Source organism: Ctenopharyngodon idella, chromosome 22 (genome assembly GCF_019924925.1).
Source record: "Ctenopharyngodon idella isolate HZGC_01 chromosome 22, HZGC01, whole genome shotgun sequence".
Lineage (NCBI taxonomy): Eukaryota > Metazoa > Chordata > Actinopteri > Cypriniformes > Xenocyprididae > Ctenopharyngodon > Ctenopharyngodon idella.
Genome location: NC_067241.1, coordinates 16149231 through 16167372, shown reverse-complemented (window position 1 = coordinate 16167372; position 18142 = coordinate 16149231). Strand labels below are relative to the sequence as shown.

The 18142-nt window shown below is 37.0% G+C and overlaps 1 protein-coding gene and 1 long non-coding RNA gene across 3 annotated transcripts; one reads left to right on the top strand and one right to left on the bottom strand.

The window, feature by feature from the left end:
• The first annotated feature begins 1991 nt into the window (after positions 1 to 1991).
• LOC127504931 (tetratricopeptide repeat protein 39B) lies at positions 1992 to 18142 on the top strand. Its single transcript, XM_051880091.1, has 19 exons — positions 1992 to 2367; positions 6382 to 6416; positions 6507 to 6611; positions 6712 to 6843; positions 6922 to 6998; positions 7083 to 7150; positions 8433 to 8497; positions 8861 to 8966; positions 9160 to 9225; positions 9300 to 9408; positions 10563 to 10630; positions 10742 to 10801; positions 10875 to 11036; positions 12446 to 12537; positions 12619 to 12739; positions 12824 to 12935; positions 13281 to 13398; positions 13550 to 13666; positions 16139 to 18142. The coding sequence occupies exons 1-19, from the start codon at positions 2323 to 2325 to the stop codon at positions 16233 to 16235; spliced, it is 1755 nt and encodes a 584-aa protein (XP_051736051.1). The 5' UTR covers positions 1992 to 2322; the 3' UTR covers positions 16236 to 18142.
• Positions 8734 to 12633, bottom strand: LOC127504932 (uncharacterized). Of its 2 annotated transcripts, none has more exons than XR_007927517.1 (3): positions 12404 to 12633; positions 9176 to 9456; positions 8734 to 8963 (listed from the first exon to the last, which is right to left on the bottom strand). It is a non-coding gene; the product is annotated as an uncharacterized LOC127504932 (long non-coding RNA). The 2 variants fall into 2 exon arrangements; XR_007927518.1 differs by having other exon boundaries at positions 12413 to 12625.

Genomic DNA, 18142 nt, shown 5'->3' with positions numbered 1-18142 from the left:
ACTGTCACTACCGGAAATGTGCAGTCACGACCGAAACATGGGATGTTCTGTCAAAAATAAAGTATATTGAATGATCAACTAAGATGTTATTATAGTGTTTGGTTCAATGTTTATTCAAACTAATGAATCCTTCACTTTGAAATCAGTTTGATAAACTTTATGACTTTTACAAAGAAAGTTTGGATTCAAAATACAACAAATCTCTTAAATTACACTTGAAATATTGTTAAAATTGTAATTGTTATTGATTTACCTGTGAAAACTTTTTTTTTTTTTTAAAAAATAGCAAAAACTATATTTCCAAGGTAGATGTAAACAAAATCTTAATAGGTCAGTGTGACCCTTCTTATTAAAATATTTATTATTGTGTTTCGGTAGTGGGGAAAGGAAAAATATTCCAAAACTTTCTGAAAATACACATATGATTACACACACACACACAGAGAGAGAGAGAGAAAGAGTGAGACTGAGTGGGGGGGGGGACAGAGAGAGAGAGTGTGTGTGAAAAATCCACATCCAAACCAAAATATCTGACTTCCTGTTGGTCGGAGCTAATGACTGTAAATTAGAAAGTTGTCTGGATTAATGAGACCAATATGTGTACTGAGTTTGGTGACTGTAGGTAAAAATAACCCCCCCACTTTTGTCAAAAGGTGGCGCTACTGAGCCCCTCCACCACGCCCGTTTCTAAGGCTTTGTCCATGTCTACTGGTCGACAATATTGATGTGTGTGTTGAGTTTCATGCAATTTGATGCATGTTAAAAGCCTCAAAAACACTCAAGAATATTATTAAAGTTTGACATGTTGCCATGGCAACAATATTTAAGATATCACAAATACATTCACAGGTCTACATCTGCCATGTTTTGACATTATTGTGATGAAGTTTGAAGCAAATCGGATAAAAATAAGAGGGTGACCTCAAAGCAAGTTGAAAGTCACACACTTCCTGCTGCCAGTTGGTGGCGCTATAACTTTGACTCACAATAGTCACATCCATGTGATCAGCCTTGTACAACGAACACACAGCTGAAGTTTGATCAAAATCAATGTATGCAGATATTATAATACATTTCCTGTTTACCTTTTCTCGCCATAAATTCGTTGCCAAACCGTTCGAGATATCAAAAATCCGCTGGCAATTTTTCATAATCAATGTCTTGTCTTCATGCTGACCGAGTTTGGTGGTGATCGGATTAATCGCCTAGGAGGAGAATATCAAATTCCAGAGCATGTGTTTTTCAAACAACCCATAATAGCTGACTTCCTGTTGAGCTGGCGTATAACTCAGAGCGCAAAAGTTGTTCGGCTCGATGAGGTCTTTATGTGTACTGAGTTTCATACTAATACATGCAAGCGTGTTTGATATATGACCAAGTTTTCGGATCCCATTCAAGGGGGCGCTGTCGAGCCCCCATGCCACGCCCGGGTCCCAGCCTCTGCGGTGTCCTAATGGCCACAGAGGCCAATGTGTGTGCCAATTTTCAAGAGTTTTTGAGCACGTTAAGGCCCCCAAAAAGCCCTGGAAGGTTGAAAATAATAATAATAATCCTTAGGAGAACAATAGGCCCCTGCCTTAGTGGCTTGGGCCCTAATTAACTGCACAATTACTATAAATGTGTACCTTGGATATTATACAATTTGCAAACATATAAAATTAGACACATTTTCAACTCTGACTTTGAACCAATTCTGTAGAATGGCTCATATATAATTATAAATAATTTGTATCAACGTTAATTGCGTGTGTTTATGGGTACTAGTGAATTTGTCAGTCCTTCCCGCGTTACGGTAACTGAGTGTGTAAGTTCCGATACGGAATCACACTATGGCGAAGATCAGCTCATGAATTATAAATCCTTCACGTGACGCGTTTGGCGGTGGAGTGTGAGCGCCAGTCTGCTGGCCAATGAGCGAAGCCTGCTGTGCACGAGACGCGGCTCATGAATATTAGGTTACCAGGACTCTATTAATATTCATAAGCTACGGTTTCCTCATAGTAGGACCGGTCCGCTTCAACGAACTTTGAGGAGACCGTTGGATAAAACAAAACCACGACATTTTACGGAAACAATAACTGTAGTAACTATGGTATTTTTACGATCGTTACCCCGGTGATTTTTTACAGGTTTGTAATTAACTGCCCTGCGTGACGCACGCATCGCTCGGTGGGTGTGTCCGGTGAACCAAACGTCATACCTCCGACGATATTCGGCGTCCGTACCGAGAGGCTGAACCGACCGAGTCACACGGACGGATCCAGATGTCTGACTGTTAATGTGATCAAACGTTCCGCGCAGATCTCAGGGAATTAAAGCGCCATGGCTCGGGTCGGTACCGGAGCAGACGGCGCGGAACCGGAGGAGGTGAGTGTCAGATATCTGACCGCAGACACCGGCTGTGTCTCCAGACCCGGTAGACAACGTTTTGTGCAGACTAGGCGATGAAAACGCTTCTGTCGTGGCCTCGAACGCGCTATTTAGGGAACTCAGTAGTGTTGAGACACTGACACCCTACATAGGGCTCTTTCTTCCCCCTCAGACGCGAAAGTCATTGTGTCGAAATATCCTCCTAAAGTCATCAGTCTCTGATTTAAACACGCTCTGACTCGGTGTCAATAACAAATGCGTGTTTGTTCAGGTAAACGTCTTTCATTGGCATAATTATGCAACGGCGGTGACGTCATGAAGGTTACGCATGCAGTACGTTCACGTGAACCCTTTTTATGAGCCTCGTTTCCATGATATGTGTTCAAGGCAGTACCATGGTTACCATGATAATTGTATGTTTATGAGCAGTCACGTGATCACAATAACATGTGTAATACATGTCGCAGCATGTCATTTCATATTAAATATTGTCACCTGATGGAAACGTTTCCATGGCAACCAGGTGCTTCAGACTGCAGGGTAGCCACTTATCCTGACACACACACACACACACACACACACATAACTGCTCTGTAGGCTTGAGATCATCTGTTGAAAGGCTTTTAAAGCGTGCTGTGTGTGTGTGTGATGTTTATTTATTGATAAACACCCTAAGCAGTGTGTGTGTGTGTGTTGCTCTTCCAGCAGCAGATCCAGTTACTGTCACTGTGTTTTTTCCACTGCAGATTGTGAGCTTGATCGGAAACACAGATATTACTGCGTGCTGATTGAGAAATGTGTGTGTGTGTGTGTGTGAGAGAGAGAGAGAGCTGGTGATCTGTAGCCTAATAAATGTAATCCACTTATACTATTACAACACACACACACACTAAACGCAACTAAGAGCATTTATGGGCCGTTCCACAGAATTGGTGCAAACTGCTGTCCCACAACCCAAAACACACATTTAAAAAGCATTTCAGTATTCAAATTTTAGATGTTTAGATCCTTCTATTATCTATTGAATCCCACAATAATATTTAAAATATCAGTAAGATTAATATATATAAAATCATCATTTATTGGGTACTTTCAGTTGGGAGGTGTCTGTCCCGAACCCTAACCCCTAAATTTACACTTGTGAAAAATGATATTGAAATAATTTGTACATTTTTTTTTTTCCATTGTTGTTTTTAAAAGTGTGTGTGTGTGTGTGTGTGTATATATATATATATATATATAAAAAAATTATATAAAGTGAAATTTAAAAATATATATTTTATTTTTAAATCATGAAACTTTATGTAAAAAAGTGTCCCTCATGTTGATGTCACTACCGAAACAGTGTGTGTTTTTCATTGTCTGAGACTGATTTAAACACACTTCCACATTTCTGACCAGGAAATATTCCTGTTCCCTCCCTCTCATAGCCTCTTTCACAGTAGATAGATCCATCATTCTGAGTTAAATATGTTCAAAAGTCTGAAAATCTGTGTGGAACTTTAAGGAACGTCACTAACAAACACCTTTTTCTGCAATTAAGCAAACTTTTTTGGGTGTTATTCCATTAAATTTAGTGTTTATGTGTGTAAAACTGTTCAGAACTGTGCTAGCTAACCATGTGCTGATTAGCATCTTTGAGCGGCTCAAAAATATCTAAAATTGTCACTACCGAAACTTCACCACATGTTTCGGTCATGACTGTTTCAGTAGTGACATCATTGTTTTGGTAGTGACAAAAGGGAACACATGATCATTTATTTGAGGGAAATAAACAACATTTTAGTACAGTTATGCAAATCATTAGTGTTTTATTATGTGAGTTAAATCCTGTCATGTGATGTGGTCACTACCGACACATTACTGTCACTACCGGAAATGTGCAGTCACGACCGAAACATGGGAAGTTTTGTCAAAAATAAAGTATATTGAACTTTATATTTCATAAAACAGAGGAATAGACAGACATATACACAACCCCGTGAGGATGGATGGTCATCTGTTTCGGGTATTATTGATTTGAAATTCTTATATAATTGCTCATAATATTTCCTGATGTTCTAGTATGTGTTTTCTCAGTGTTTGATTTGGAGGCTCTTGAAGTGTGTAACGCTCTTATATATTGTAGTAACCAGGGCTGGGTGTTCTCACACACACACACACACACACACACTTCACAATCTGATTTAATTCCAGTTCGCAAGCTCTTGATTCGATTCGAAATTGATTCGTTTGGATATATGTAACTTTTACATTTTCACAGCCTTCAGTGGCTTCATTAACAGAGCGAGATCATTACAGAAAGCCTTAAAGGAGTTGTTGCCGATTATGAATAACGAATTTGAACTAACTAAATATGAAGCCCCTCCTTCTGAAAAGCACAATGTGCTCTGATTGGTCGGCTGGAGCAGTGTGTTGTGATTGGTGTTTGGGAAATGTCCCGCCCCTTACCATAACCGCCAGTTTCAACACACTACTAACTAACTCAACCAGGCCCCGCCCCTTTATTCTGCGCATTAATTATTTAAATGAGGAATATTGTGAAGAAAACTCAAGATAGAGGCGTTTCAGAAACACTGACACTGATATAGAGAAGAACTCCCGCCTTTTTCATGATTAAACAGCAACATTACACACTAAAGAAAGATGAAGATGGAGAACAGGTGCTCTTTTATAAAAAAGTTCATGTTAGTTCACACTGCATCAAAGGTGTCCTTGATTATGATTTGACTTTTTTAACATTAGTTAGTGTGTAATGTTGCTGTTTGATCATAAACAACATCTGCAAAGTTACGACACTCAAAAAAACACGGCTGGTAAGGACTACAACGAGCTTTATCCCGGGTTGGTGACATCACTAACCCTAAAATTAACATAAACCCCGCCCCCGAGAACACTCAACAAAGGGGGCGGGGCCATGTTGGACTGCTTTAGAGAAGAGGAAGAGTTGTTGTAGCAGAGTGTTGTTGTCATGCCGTCATTTTACGCCGGACTGCTTCACAAACGAGGGTCAATTCAACACAAAAGATTAACATGACGGCACATGCTAGTGGATGAGTTGAATCAACTCCACAGCAACTACATAAATTTATCCACTAACCATTCAGAAACGTCTAAAAGTTGTAACTTCTTCCTGAGTCTCTCCATCAGTGTCGACTCCGGTTTGAACAATGTAAGGCTGAACACCGTTACTGACAATCCTCATTTTGTCTGCGTGAGATTCTCCAGCTTTGTTGTTGTTGAGCAACCGAAGCATGAGCTGTTAAAGCTCCGCCCTCTTCTGGAAAGGGGGCGGGAGCAGCAGCTCATTTGCATTTAAAGGGACACACACAAAAACGGCGTGTTTTTGCTCACACCCAAATAGGGGCAAATTTGACAAGCTATAATAAATGATCTGTGGGGTATTTTGAGCTGAAACTTCACACACACATTCTGGGGACACCAGAGACTTATATGAAAGGGGCATAATAGGTGCCCTTTAAAAGTATTTTTCATTGTTAGTTCATTTAGCTAATGTAGAGTGTTTCCGGTTCTTTTATTAATGAATGTTTGTTTTTCAGTGCTGTCTATTTCCTTTGCACTTTGACAGATTTAGTTAAATATTTATGACAGTAAATGTCACTGTTCCACACACACTTTAACATGAGGCCTAATGCATTATGAAGCCTTTCATGCAAAAAGGCATGCTGTTGTTTCTAGAAATACACAAACACAAGTGTTATTTTATCTGAATACAGTAATGAAGATGGATTTATCCACACAAAATGCAACTATAAATGAAGATATAGTGATGAAGGCATCAGGTCTGTGTGTCAGACAGCGACGGTCCAAATTGAGTTACATAACTGGACATCTATAAATAGAGACAGTCGTGTTAGTGGAACATCTGATCTGAGCAGAGAGAGAAGCTCATGTATGTTGTTTCTGCACTGCAGCTGCTGTTCATGATCAAACACACACGTGTCGTATTTCTGAGGTGTTTCTGTTCATTATCTGTTCTGTTTGTTTCAGGACTGTTTTGAAGATGCTTTCGATCGGATCCCAGTGTGAGTATCACATCAGGTCATCCCTCACAGTCAGGATCATCGCTCAGATTTATGTATCAGAATAAAATTTGTGTGTGTTTGTGTGTTCAGGGCGTCTAAGATGGACCTGCGTACGTCTATAGAGGAGTGCAGCATGGCCCTCAACCTCGTCCTCAACAACAAGTTCTCTGAAGCCCTGGACCTCCTCAAACCCTGGTACACCACTGACTCTCCGTGAAGATTTCAGAGCAAAAAGACACATGAACCTCAAGCTGAAAGTCTTTCACTTGTTAACTGTGTGACGGTGTGTTTGTAGGTCTAAGGACAGCATGTATCACGCGTTGGGCTACAGCAGTATTCTGGCGATGCAGGCCACGATGACGTTCGAGCACAAAGACATCCAGACTGGTATGGCGACCATCAAAGAGGCCTTACAGACCTGCCAGAGGTGCGGCTCAAACATGAGTTCATCATCACTGAAGCTGACACTTCTGGACGGTTCTGACTTGTTCCCGTCTGTCTGCAGGTTCAGGAAACGAAACTCAATGGTGGGCTCCATATCCAGCCTGATGTCCAAACAGCCGTCAGACAGCCTGAAAGAGGGTAACGTGTGTTTGAGACACTGAGCGCTTAGTAACATGTCTGAATGTGTTTGTGTAGAGTTCTTACTCATGTGTGTGTGTGCAGAGGAGATGCATGCGGAGATCTGCTACGCTGAATGTTTGCTGCAGAAAGCCACACTAACATTTGTACAGGTCAGTGAACCGTTTCACTCCAGTCCAGTGCGTCTACACCGGCTTGACTAATAACTTGGCAACAGTGTTATTTACATGATACGATACGATATATTACATTAGTAATGCCTGAAGGGAAATGAACACGTTACAGCAGCAAAAACACAGACTCGCACACAAACCAATAAAATGGGTCATTGATGAATAAGGTTTTTAAAAGTGTAAAAAAACATAATGATGATGTAATTAATTTTGTAAAGTTTTATTAAGTGTTAATAATGAGATTATGTGGTTTTTATAATCAATTAACACTCTTTTTGTCATTTTTTTACAAGATGGACAAAATTTGTCACCAAAAAAAGTTTAACCAAAATTTCAGTTTTACCGAATGACACTTTTGGTTTTACCGAATGACGATATTTTCACACAATGCTAACAGGCTGATATCTAGCTAACTAGCAAAAGGACAATCAAACATTTTATATTTAGTTCAAGTTTTTAAATATTCCAACATTTTCCATGTTTTATAGCGGTTGTACCGAATGACCTGATGTTTCGGGACATGCGTATGATCAAGTGAAAACATGAATTTATCAAATAGTTCAGAGAGAGTTAGTTTCTTTGCTTCACGACCATGTTGTCTGAATGATGTCACATCCTGTCACATGATATTGACCGCATGACTTGATCCAAAATGGTCCCTTTATATTGGTTACTCCGAATGACATCAATGAAATTCATTTTTCTAGACATTCTTTCTCATAACAAAGCAACGACTTCTACACATAATGTTAATGTCATTTTGCACTATGTTGATATATGATGTTATAAAATCATGCCAGAATAAAAAATATATACATTTAATACATTTTAAGATATTTTAATCACAAATGAAATGGCCTTTGGACGGTTAAACCGAATGACCTTTTGACACTTCAAAATCTTTAAAATACCTTTATATGTAGAAAATATAATTAAAATCTTTTGGATTCAGTAAAAGAGATCTAGTTGTACTACCTTACATACTCTGGATGTCATATCTGTGTTTTTTATTATTATTATTAAGGCCTTTGGACAAAAAAAATGACCCGTCACGTCATTGACCCAAATACAAATAAAAAATATAATCTAAATAGTTTAAATCTCACAATTCTGAGAAAAAAAGGCAGAATTGCAAGTTATAATCTTGCAATTTTGAGGGGGAAATAATCAGTATTTTTTTTTTTTCATAATGCTAATTATGAAAGATAAATATGAAATATAAGACAAATTCTCATTCATCACTGCTTTGTGTTTATTTCAGGATGAAAACATGATCAGTTTTATTAAAGGAGGAATCAAAGTACGCACAAGTTATCAAATCTACAAGTGAGTCTGAAATCAAGAATTCATATTCAAAAAATATGATTTAATCTACTGTATAATATCTGTAAAAAATATTGTATTTATAATATAAATAACTTGACAGCTGAAAATTATATATTATAATATTTTAATATAATATATTATATAAAATAATATTTTATAATTTATAAAAATATAATTATACTAATATATAGTAATATAGTTTAATGATTATTATATAATTATATTTTTTATATTATGTTTTGTGAACTACAAAAAATCAATTTAGTAATAATCGAGATAAAATATGTTTGAACATATACATTATATATGGATATTATTATTTTTATTGTTCTCTAGCTGAAGTGTGTGTGTGTGTGTGTTTAGGGACTGCCAGAGTGTGTTGAACATGTCTCAGGGAGTGGGCGGAGACAGCGAGGCCTTCAGACAGTTTGAGGGCGGAGTCAAGCTGGGGATTGGCTCCTTCAACCTGGTCAGTGAATGAGACAGGAAGTGCAGGATGACTGGAAAATTACCCTGAGAGTCACTGTGCATGTGGTTAAATTAGACTGATGTAATAACTGATAGAAACTAATTGAGAGGAACCATGTTCACATCATTTAAAAAGTGAAAATGCAGCAGATGAATGGATCTTGAGCTGAAGCTTGAACTGTGTTGTGTGTCAGATGCTGTCTTTACTACCTGCACGAATCCTTCGACTGCTGGAGTTCATCGGCTTCTCAGGGAATCGAGTGAGTAACTGCTGATGGGAGAATTAAGCTTTTCAGACTCTGAATGAGTTGAACTAACGGTGTCTGTCCTGCAGGAGTTCGGTCTGTCGCAGCTGCGGGACGGCGCCGGCAGTCACAGTCTCAGATCAATCCTGTGTGTCCTGACGCTGCTCTTCTACCACACTTACGTCTCCCTCATACTGGGTAACCACTGCACAAACACACCTGACCAGTCTGGGCGTCAGATGGGATCTGAAATATAAAAATATCGGAATGTCAGACATGTTTGAAATCTTCTAACTGGATGGAATCATAGACTTTGAAGTCGAATGGCCAACATCTGCACACTGGCTTTGACTTTTGACCAGTGCTGCCAATTTAGCGATTTTGTCGTTAGATTTAACGACTTCCCCGCCCCTTTTGAGACTTTTTTTCAAAAGCCTAGTGACAAATCTAGCAACTTCTTGGACAAACCTTATCTAGATTCTGGGACTCGTCCACTGATGTATATTTCTATTAATATGGATCAGTGGACTCTCCAGTATGACGACATTTAGTGACCAGTTTTAGCTACTTTCAGCTGAAAGCATTTGGCAACACTGCTTTTGACCAATGTTTTTATTATATTTTTTGTTATATAACAAAAACATACAGCAAAATTACTAAAACTTTGACAAAAAATATATATTTATATCTGTGCTATTTTAATTTTATTATAGTTTTAATATTTTTATTTGTATATTTTTAGTTAAATGATAATTTTAGTTTAATTTTTAGTGATTAGTTGCTTTTTGTGCTTTTTTTTTTTTAAATATTGCTATTAAGATTAAATTTATTTAATAACCCTGATTTATATATATTTTAAATAATTAATTTATTATTGCTTATTTCAGTTTATTATTGAGAAATAATATGATAACAGTACAACTGTAAATCAAATTACAATACTAATATTTATGGCTTTAGTATTGTCTTAATAAACCATCAAGCTTTTTTTTTTTTTTTTTTTTTTTTTTTTTAGATATGTAGTTTTTGTTAATTTTTATTTCAATTTTAGTTTTAGTTATCTTAATACATTGTTAAACTAAATGAAAATGAGAAATGATGCATTGGCAAGTTTTTTATAATATATATATATTTATTTCAGTTAATGTTTATTTTATTTCAAGTAATGATCATTTTTTTTATGGTCTTAGTTTTAGTTAACTATAATAACCCTGCTTTTGACACAACCAGACTGTAAATCAGAGCAGACTTCACTTGAATCTTGAATCAGTTCTGTTTCACGTTGTGTTTGTGTTTATTGTGAAGCTCCTGCTGTTTGTGTCGTAATACTGAGTGTTTATTGTGTGTTTCAGGCACTGGAGAGGGGAACCTGGTGGAGGCCGAGGCTCTGCTGGAGCCGTACATAGAGAGATTTCCTCGGGTGAGACACACACACACACACACACACACACACTTGTTACACACTGTCACATGGTGACTTTAATGATGGGCAGTCCTGATTTTAATGCAAGCTCAATGTTTTTGTTCCCAGGGCTCCATCATCCTGTTTTACTCGGCTCGGATCGCCTTACTGAGGGGAAACTTTGAGAAGGTGAGGGGGTTTTGATGCGGTCCGCACGTGTGTGTAGCCGTGTCTTGTGTTGTAACGGCTGTGAATCTCTCAGGCGGCGGTGAAGTTTCAGGAGTGTATCGCGACCCAGCAGCAGTGGCGTCAGGTCCATCATCTGTGCTACTGGGAGCTGATGTGGTGTCACTCGTTCCAGCAGCAGTGGACGGACGCGTACCGATACGCTGACCTGCTGTGCCGAGAGAGCCGCTGGTCTAAAGTAACACACACACACGACACTTCATATGCTGTAATATTATTGATCTGACTGCACTGATATTATCAGACGAGAACAAAACTTGAGCTGAATTGATCTGAATAATGACTGCATTACAGCTGAAACGGAAATTGTTTCATAAATGATGAACTTTGGAACATCTACGCTGTTATTTTCCATTTATTACTATGAATCTGCTTCAAAAAGATCTGTATTGTATAAAGTTTGGTGACCAGACATTTCCAGATTTTTACACACAATTTTTAAACACTTCCAAAGTTTCGCAGTAATTCCCACACACACATCTCAACTATAACTACACCTCGATATGAATTAATAAATAAACAATTAGCAGGAAGTACATACAGTACTTTGTCTCAAAATGATTCTAGAATGCAAATAAAATAATAAGCCTAATTATGGATATAAAGATCAATTTCCAAAAGCACTAACATAAAATAACACAACAGTTGTAATTAGTGTATACAGAATATTCACATTTTGTGAAAATGAAAACTAGATAAATAATTAAATACAATTAGAAAATGCTAAAATATTTGTTAAATACAGCTTAACTTGAGTAAATGATGAGGATGTTCATTTCTGGATGAAATATCAAGATTTCTGTGACGCGGAAAACATGTTTTTTCATATGTTTATTTTACCAGTAAACTTCTCTTGTGCGACGCTTTGTATGCCAAAAAACAAAATGAATTGTTTGATTACATTTTAAAAGATTAATTCAATTATTTATTTATGCATTCATTTGATTACCACAGTTTATGATAATAAATTTGCATTAAATCATAAATCCAGAAAAATTAAAACACACAACACCGAATTTCTGAATAAAAATAAAACATTTCATAGGGACACATTATTGTAAAATTTTAATAAATTATTAAATTGTTGAAGTTTTATTGATTAGACATGCTCTTTGATTATTAAAATTTAAGTAAACCTTCAAACTAAAATAAAAAATAAAATAAAATCTTCAAACTTCAAGCTTTTAAAAGTTTTTCAAATTTCTGGTCAGGCTTTCTCAAGCCAACATCAAAGTTCGTCTTGACTAACATTTTTATCTAGTTAAATTATTGAAGTTTTATGATTAGACAGACTTGATTATTACAATTTAATTAAACCTTTAAAAGTAAAAATTAAAGTTATGAAATTGAGAAAAATAAAACAGAATTTGGGAGAAAATAAAACAAAGTTCATAGGGCCCTAAAAATTCAACTTGTTAAATCCAGTTTTATTTATCATGTGTCTTCCATGTTTGTAATGTGTTTTTATAAATTTTGTAATTTTCATAATGCTGTTTTGATCTGAACCTTCTCAAGTGAGATTTCGAAGATATTTTGAGCACGTACTGTACATACAGTATGATGAGCAGCTGTTTTCTCCTGTCTCAGGCCATCTACGTGTATCAGAAAGCTGCTATCCTGAGCATGATGTCCGAGCAGGACGTGAAGGCGACCGGAGAGAGTATCGTGGAGTTGTTCAGGTGAGTCTGGCGCGTCTCTCGTGAGATTCCTCATGCGTTTGCTGAGGCTGACGCTCTGTGGCTCTCTCTGGTGTGCCGCAGGCAGGTGGAGGGACTGAAGCAGCGTCTGGCCGGGAAGTCCATCCCTACGGAGAAGTTTGCCGTGAGGAAATCCCGGAGATACTCGTCAGCCGTGCCTGTCAAACTGGTGATTCCTGCGCTGGTGCGTCTCTCACACACACACACGCTACAAAAAACATGTAAATAAAGAGAGAAGGAAGTCATGCGTCTGTGGTTCTTCACACAGGAAATGATGTACGTGTGGAACGGCTTCACAATAGTTGGGAAACGTGCGGATTACACTGAGAGCTTACTGGTCACCATCGAGAGAGCGGAAGAGCAGCTGCGCAACGATCCCAGTGAGACATTATTTGAGCTGTTTATGAACCTTCTCGAGTGAGAACTCTTACTGCGTTACTGCGAAAAAATCTAATTGCAATTTATTTTCATGATAAAAATTGTAGTTGCTGTATGTATGATTGTTTATGTAATGTTGTTGGTTTACATAATCAAAATTAACCTATGTTATGAGTGGGTTGGGTACTATATCTGTAAATGAAAGCTTTAGATGACATGAAATTGCGGTCAAAAGTCCTTTTATGTCCCCACCAATGTCAACATCAAACCTACGCCCTTAATGCAAAGTGCCCACGAGAAACAGGTGTGTGTGTGTGTGTGTGTGTGTGTGTGTGTGTGTGTTTCAGACCCGTCTGAGTTTCACCCTGATGATCAGTGTCTGGTGCAGATGTTGAAGGGTTTGTGTTTAAAGAATTTGGGCAGATTAATGCAGGCCGAACTGTGCTTCACACAGGTGATCAGCAGGTAAACACACAATCACACACACATATTATTTCACTTTCTTATAACTGATCACACACACACATATATATATATATATATATATATATATATATATAATGAGGAAGAGCATTTGCAGTGTTTTGAAGATGACTCGTGGTAACTGTGTTTGCAGTGAGAAGCGCATCCGTTACGATCACTATCTGATTCCCTTCACCCTGTATGAACTGGGTTTACTCTACAAGCAGCAGGGCGATTACATCAAAGCCACGCGCTTCATCGAGGATGCCAAGTGAGTTGGGTTTCATATGCCGTGCTGCAGGGGTGCAAACCTCAGTTCCTGGAGGGCCACAGTCCTGCAGAGTTTAGCTTCAGCCCTAATTAAACACACCTGATTAAGCCAATCAAGTCCCTCAAGTTTATTTGTGAACTACAGGTCTGTGTGTTGGAGCAGGGCTGTGGCCGCACTGTGTGTGTGTATCTCCTCTGAAGTAAATGACAACTTGAGGGTTAAAGATTTAACAACTTTTCTATTACGAGATTTAAATGTTGCTCAGTTTCGTTCTGTTACAAGAATTAAATGTCATTCGATTTTTTTTTTTTTTTTTCCTTTAAGAGATTTAAATGTCGGACAGTTTCGTTCTATTACAAGATTTAAATGTCGCTCAGTTTCGTTCTATTACAAGATTTGAAGGTCGCTCAGTTTCGTTCTATTACGAGATTTAAATATCACTCGGTTTCAATCTATTGTGAGATTTAAATGTCGCTAAGTTTCGTTCTATTACAAGAATTAAATCTTGTTCGGTTTCGTTCTATTACGAGATTTAAATGTCGCTCGGTTTTGTTCTTTTACGAAATGTAAATGTCGCTCAGTTTTGTTCTACTTCAAGATTTAAATGTCGCTCAGTTTCGTTCTATTACAAGATTTAAAGGTCGCTCGGTTTCAATTTATTACGAGATTTAAATGTCACTCAGTTTCGTTCTATTACGAGATTTAAATGTCGCTCAGTTTTGTTCTATTACGAGATTTAAATGTCGCTCAGTTTCGTTCTGTTACGAGATTTAAATGTTGCTCAGTTTTGTTCCGTTAAGAGATTTAAATGTCGCTCGGTTTTGTTCTATTACGAGATTTAAATGTCGCTCAGTTTCGTTCTATAACAAAAATTAAATGTTGGTCGGTTTTGTTCTATTACGAGATTTAAATATCGCTCGGTTTTGTTCTTTTACGAAATTTAAATGTCGCTCAGTTTTGTTCTACTTCAAGATTTAAATGTCGCTCAGTTTCGTTCTATTACAAGATTTAAAGGTCGCTCGGTTTCAATTTATTACGAGATTTAAATGTCACTCAGTTTCGTTCTATTACGAGATTTAAATGTCGCTCAGTTTTGTTCTATTACGAGATTTAAATGTCGCTCAGTTTCGTTTTATAACAAAAATTAAATGTCGGTCGGTTTTGTTCCGTTAAGAGATTTAAATGTCGCTCAGTTTCGTTCTATTTACGAGATTTAAATGTCGCTCGGTTTTGTTCCGTTAAGAGATTTAATTGTTGCTCGGTTTTGTTTTATTACGAGATTTAAATGTCGCTCAGTTTCGTTCTGTTACGAGATTTAAATGTTGCTCAGTTTTGTTCCGTTAAGAGATTTAAATGTCGCTCGGTTTTGTTCTATTACGAGATTTAAATGTCGCTCAGTTTCGTTCTATAACAAAAATTAAATGTTGGTCGGTTTTGTTCTGTTACGAGATTTAAATGTCGCTCAGTTTCGTTCTGTTACGAGATTTAAATGTCGCTCAGTTTCGTTCTATAACAAAAATTAAATGTCGGTCGGTTTTGTTCTGTTACGAGATTTAAATGTTGGTTAATATGTCGCTAAGTTTCGTTCCGTTAAGAGATTTAAATGTCGCTCAGTTTCAATCTATTACGAGATTTAAATGTCACTCGGTTTCAATCTATTACGAGATTTAAATGTCGCTCGGTTTTGTTCCGTTAAGAGATTTAAATGTCGCTCAGTTTCAATCTATTACGAGATTTAAATGACACTCGGTTTCAATCTATTACGAGATTTAAATGTCGCTCAGTTTCGTTCTATTACGAGGTTTAAATGTCGCTCAGTTTCGTTCTATTACGAGATTTAAATGTCGCTCAGTTTCGTTCTATTACGAGGTTTAAATGTCGCTCAGTTTCGTTCTATTACGAGATTTAAATGTCGCTCAGTTTTGTTCTATTATAAGATTTAAAGGTCGCTCGGTTTTGTTCCGTTAAGAGATTTAAATGTCGCTCGGTTTCGTTCTATTACGAGATTTAAATGTCGCTCAGTTTCATTCTATAACAAAAATTAAATGTCGCTCGGTTTTGTTCTATTACAAGATTTAAATGTCGCTCAGTTTCAATCTATTATGAGATTTAAATGTTGCTCGGTTTTGTTCCGTTAAGAGATTTAATTGTTGCTCGGTTTCGTTCTATTACGAGATTTAAATGTCGCTCAGTTTCGTTCTGTTACGAGATTTAAATGATAGTTTGTCATAAGTGAAAAAAGCTGCTTGTCAAAGAGTCTGATGTGAGTTAAACAAATTTAATTAATAGTAAATTAAGCAAAATAAATTATTTGAATAGTAGTGTCTGAGGCAGAATTACTATATCATGATGCCGTCCTTACCGTGGTGGAAAATTACTTATATCATGGTAAAGGTTTTGTCATGTAATGATTTAATTGATAATTAGTAAATAAATGAATGTCGGAGGAGCTGATAGTGTTTGTGTTTGTAGGTTGAACTATAAAGACTATTCTATGGAGTCTCGACTTCACTTCCGCATCCACGCGGCTCTCAGCAGTCTGAAGGGTTCTCCGACAAACTCGCCATGATGAAGGACAACATTCAACACCAGCGTGACATGAAAGCGACAAGCACATCACGACCGTCATTGAAGCACCAAAGTATCCGAGCACCTGCAGCGCGGCCGTAGCGACATCTAGAAACGCTTTCACTGACCATTTCAAACCAAAGTCACTGTTCTGTCATCTATCAATCAAACTACCATACGTGTACCTCAAACCTGAGCATATAGTGTGTCTCATCCTTTTAAATACAGAGGCGTACGTTTATTCAGCCAATCGTACGGTTGAACAATCAGAAAACAGCTGCTTTAATGAATGTAACGGTTTACTTTAAAGACCAAATATGTTTGTGTCCGCTTGTGTGTCTTACAGTGTGTGCCTCTGTTTGTGTGTTTCACCATGTGTCTTTAGCAGTGTATTTCTGGTGTGTTTCTGCATGGCCTGTCGACTGTCGCCTATCGTTCACAGAGCGCTGCAATAAGACTCTAATATATTATTGAGTTGATTACATGTTTAGATTTGTTTGATGCTCCAAGCAATTCAAGAAATTCATTTGAAAGCAATAATAAACAGCCAACAATCATGCTGAGAAATATATTGTACAATAATTATTGGAATTTTTTCTAGAAAGGGGTTTTGTTGTTTACTTTAAACTGATGTAATTCTAAGTCTAGTTTTATTTCTTCATGTTTTTAGGGGTTGATCAGATGTAGCGGTTTTTGTTTTGTGCATGCATGTTCTTGTTTTAATGTTTAATACCAAATAAGTTGTATAAAAATCAAATACAGTTTATCCCATTTTACAAGCATAATTGTTTTTTTTTTGTTTCTTTTATAATTCACAGGGCTGTGCGATTTATCGGAATCGTAATAAAATCTCGATGTGAGCATGCGCGATTTCCAAAGCGCTGAAAGATCTTCCCCCTCAGAGCCAATCAGAATGTAGCGCGCCAAAATCCAAATCTAGTTTACTGTTACAACACGGGAAGAAGACGCAAAAACAGGCGAGATGAATTCAGGGCAGGATACCGATTTGAATAAACAACAATCGTGGTTTGGGAATGTTTTGGATACAGGAGAGATGATGTATCGCAGAGCAGGTAATTTGCAAGGCAAACTATAGTTGTGGAAAAAACAAAATGGCCGTTCATTCATGCAGAACCCGTTTGTGCGGTTAAAGTAGTTCAGCCGACACCATCTTATGTGGTGCCCGAAAATATCGTCTCTGTGTGTGTGTGTGTGTGTGTGTGTGTGTGTGGAAATATTGCTTCAAAATTGTGATTAAAATTGAAATCATTGTTGATTAAAACATCGTTTTATTTACCTATTTTTCCGCATCGCACAGCCTTAATTCTGAAGTAAATTTTCATAAATGTGACCGTACCCGTCTGCATCTTCTGCCTCAAATCAGACATGAAAAAAATACTATAGTAATTTATAGCTAATATTATAGTGTTTTTGAAACACATAGTAAAGTACTATATTGTGCTAATATAGTAATAAACAAATTACTTTACCCAATACTGTACTAAGTTTTCTATATGATATATTATAGTACAATACACTACAGTTTACTTTAGTAAAAAAAACTAACTGTATACTATTTATTACAGTTCATCAGTTCACTATAGTTAATACTACAGTATGCTGTAGCATTCATTAACAAAGTGTTGTAAATATTATAAAAAAAACAGTATACTATTTACTGTAGTAAATACTATAGTATTTTTTCATGTGGCATCATCTTCCTGCGGCCGTGTGAATCTTAAAAGTAGATTGATTAGTACTTTTGATTAGTAAAAGTAAAACTTTAACATTCTATGGCTGTTTCTCTGCCTTATTGTTTAAAATCATTAGTGCTCGTGAATTCTTATTAAACAAGAACTTGTCAAGAGAGAAACTGCTTAACACTGCAATAAAGTCTTGTTTTCCTGA

Coding starts and splice junctions, on each gene's coding strand:
- LOC127504931 (XM_051880091.1), top strand. CDS start 2,323: ATGGCTCGGGTCGGTACCGGAGCAGACGGCGCGGAACCGGAGGAG. Junction 6,417..6,506: donor GCTTTCGATCGGATCCCAGT/GTGAGTATCACA, acceptor TTGTGTGTTCAG/GGCGTCTAAGATGGACCTGC. Junction 8,967..9,159: donor GGATTGGCTCCTTCAACCTG/GTCAGTGAATGA, acceptor GTTGTGTGTCAG/ATGCTGTCTTTACTACCTGC.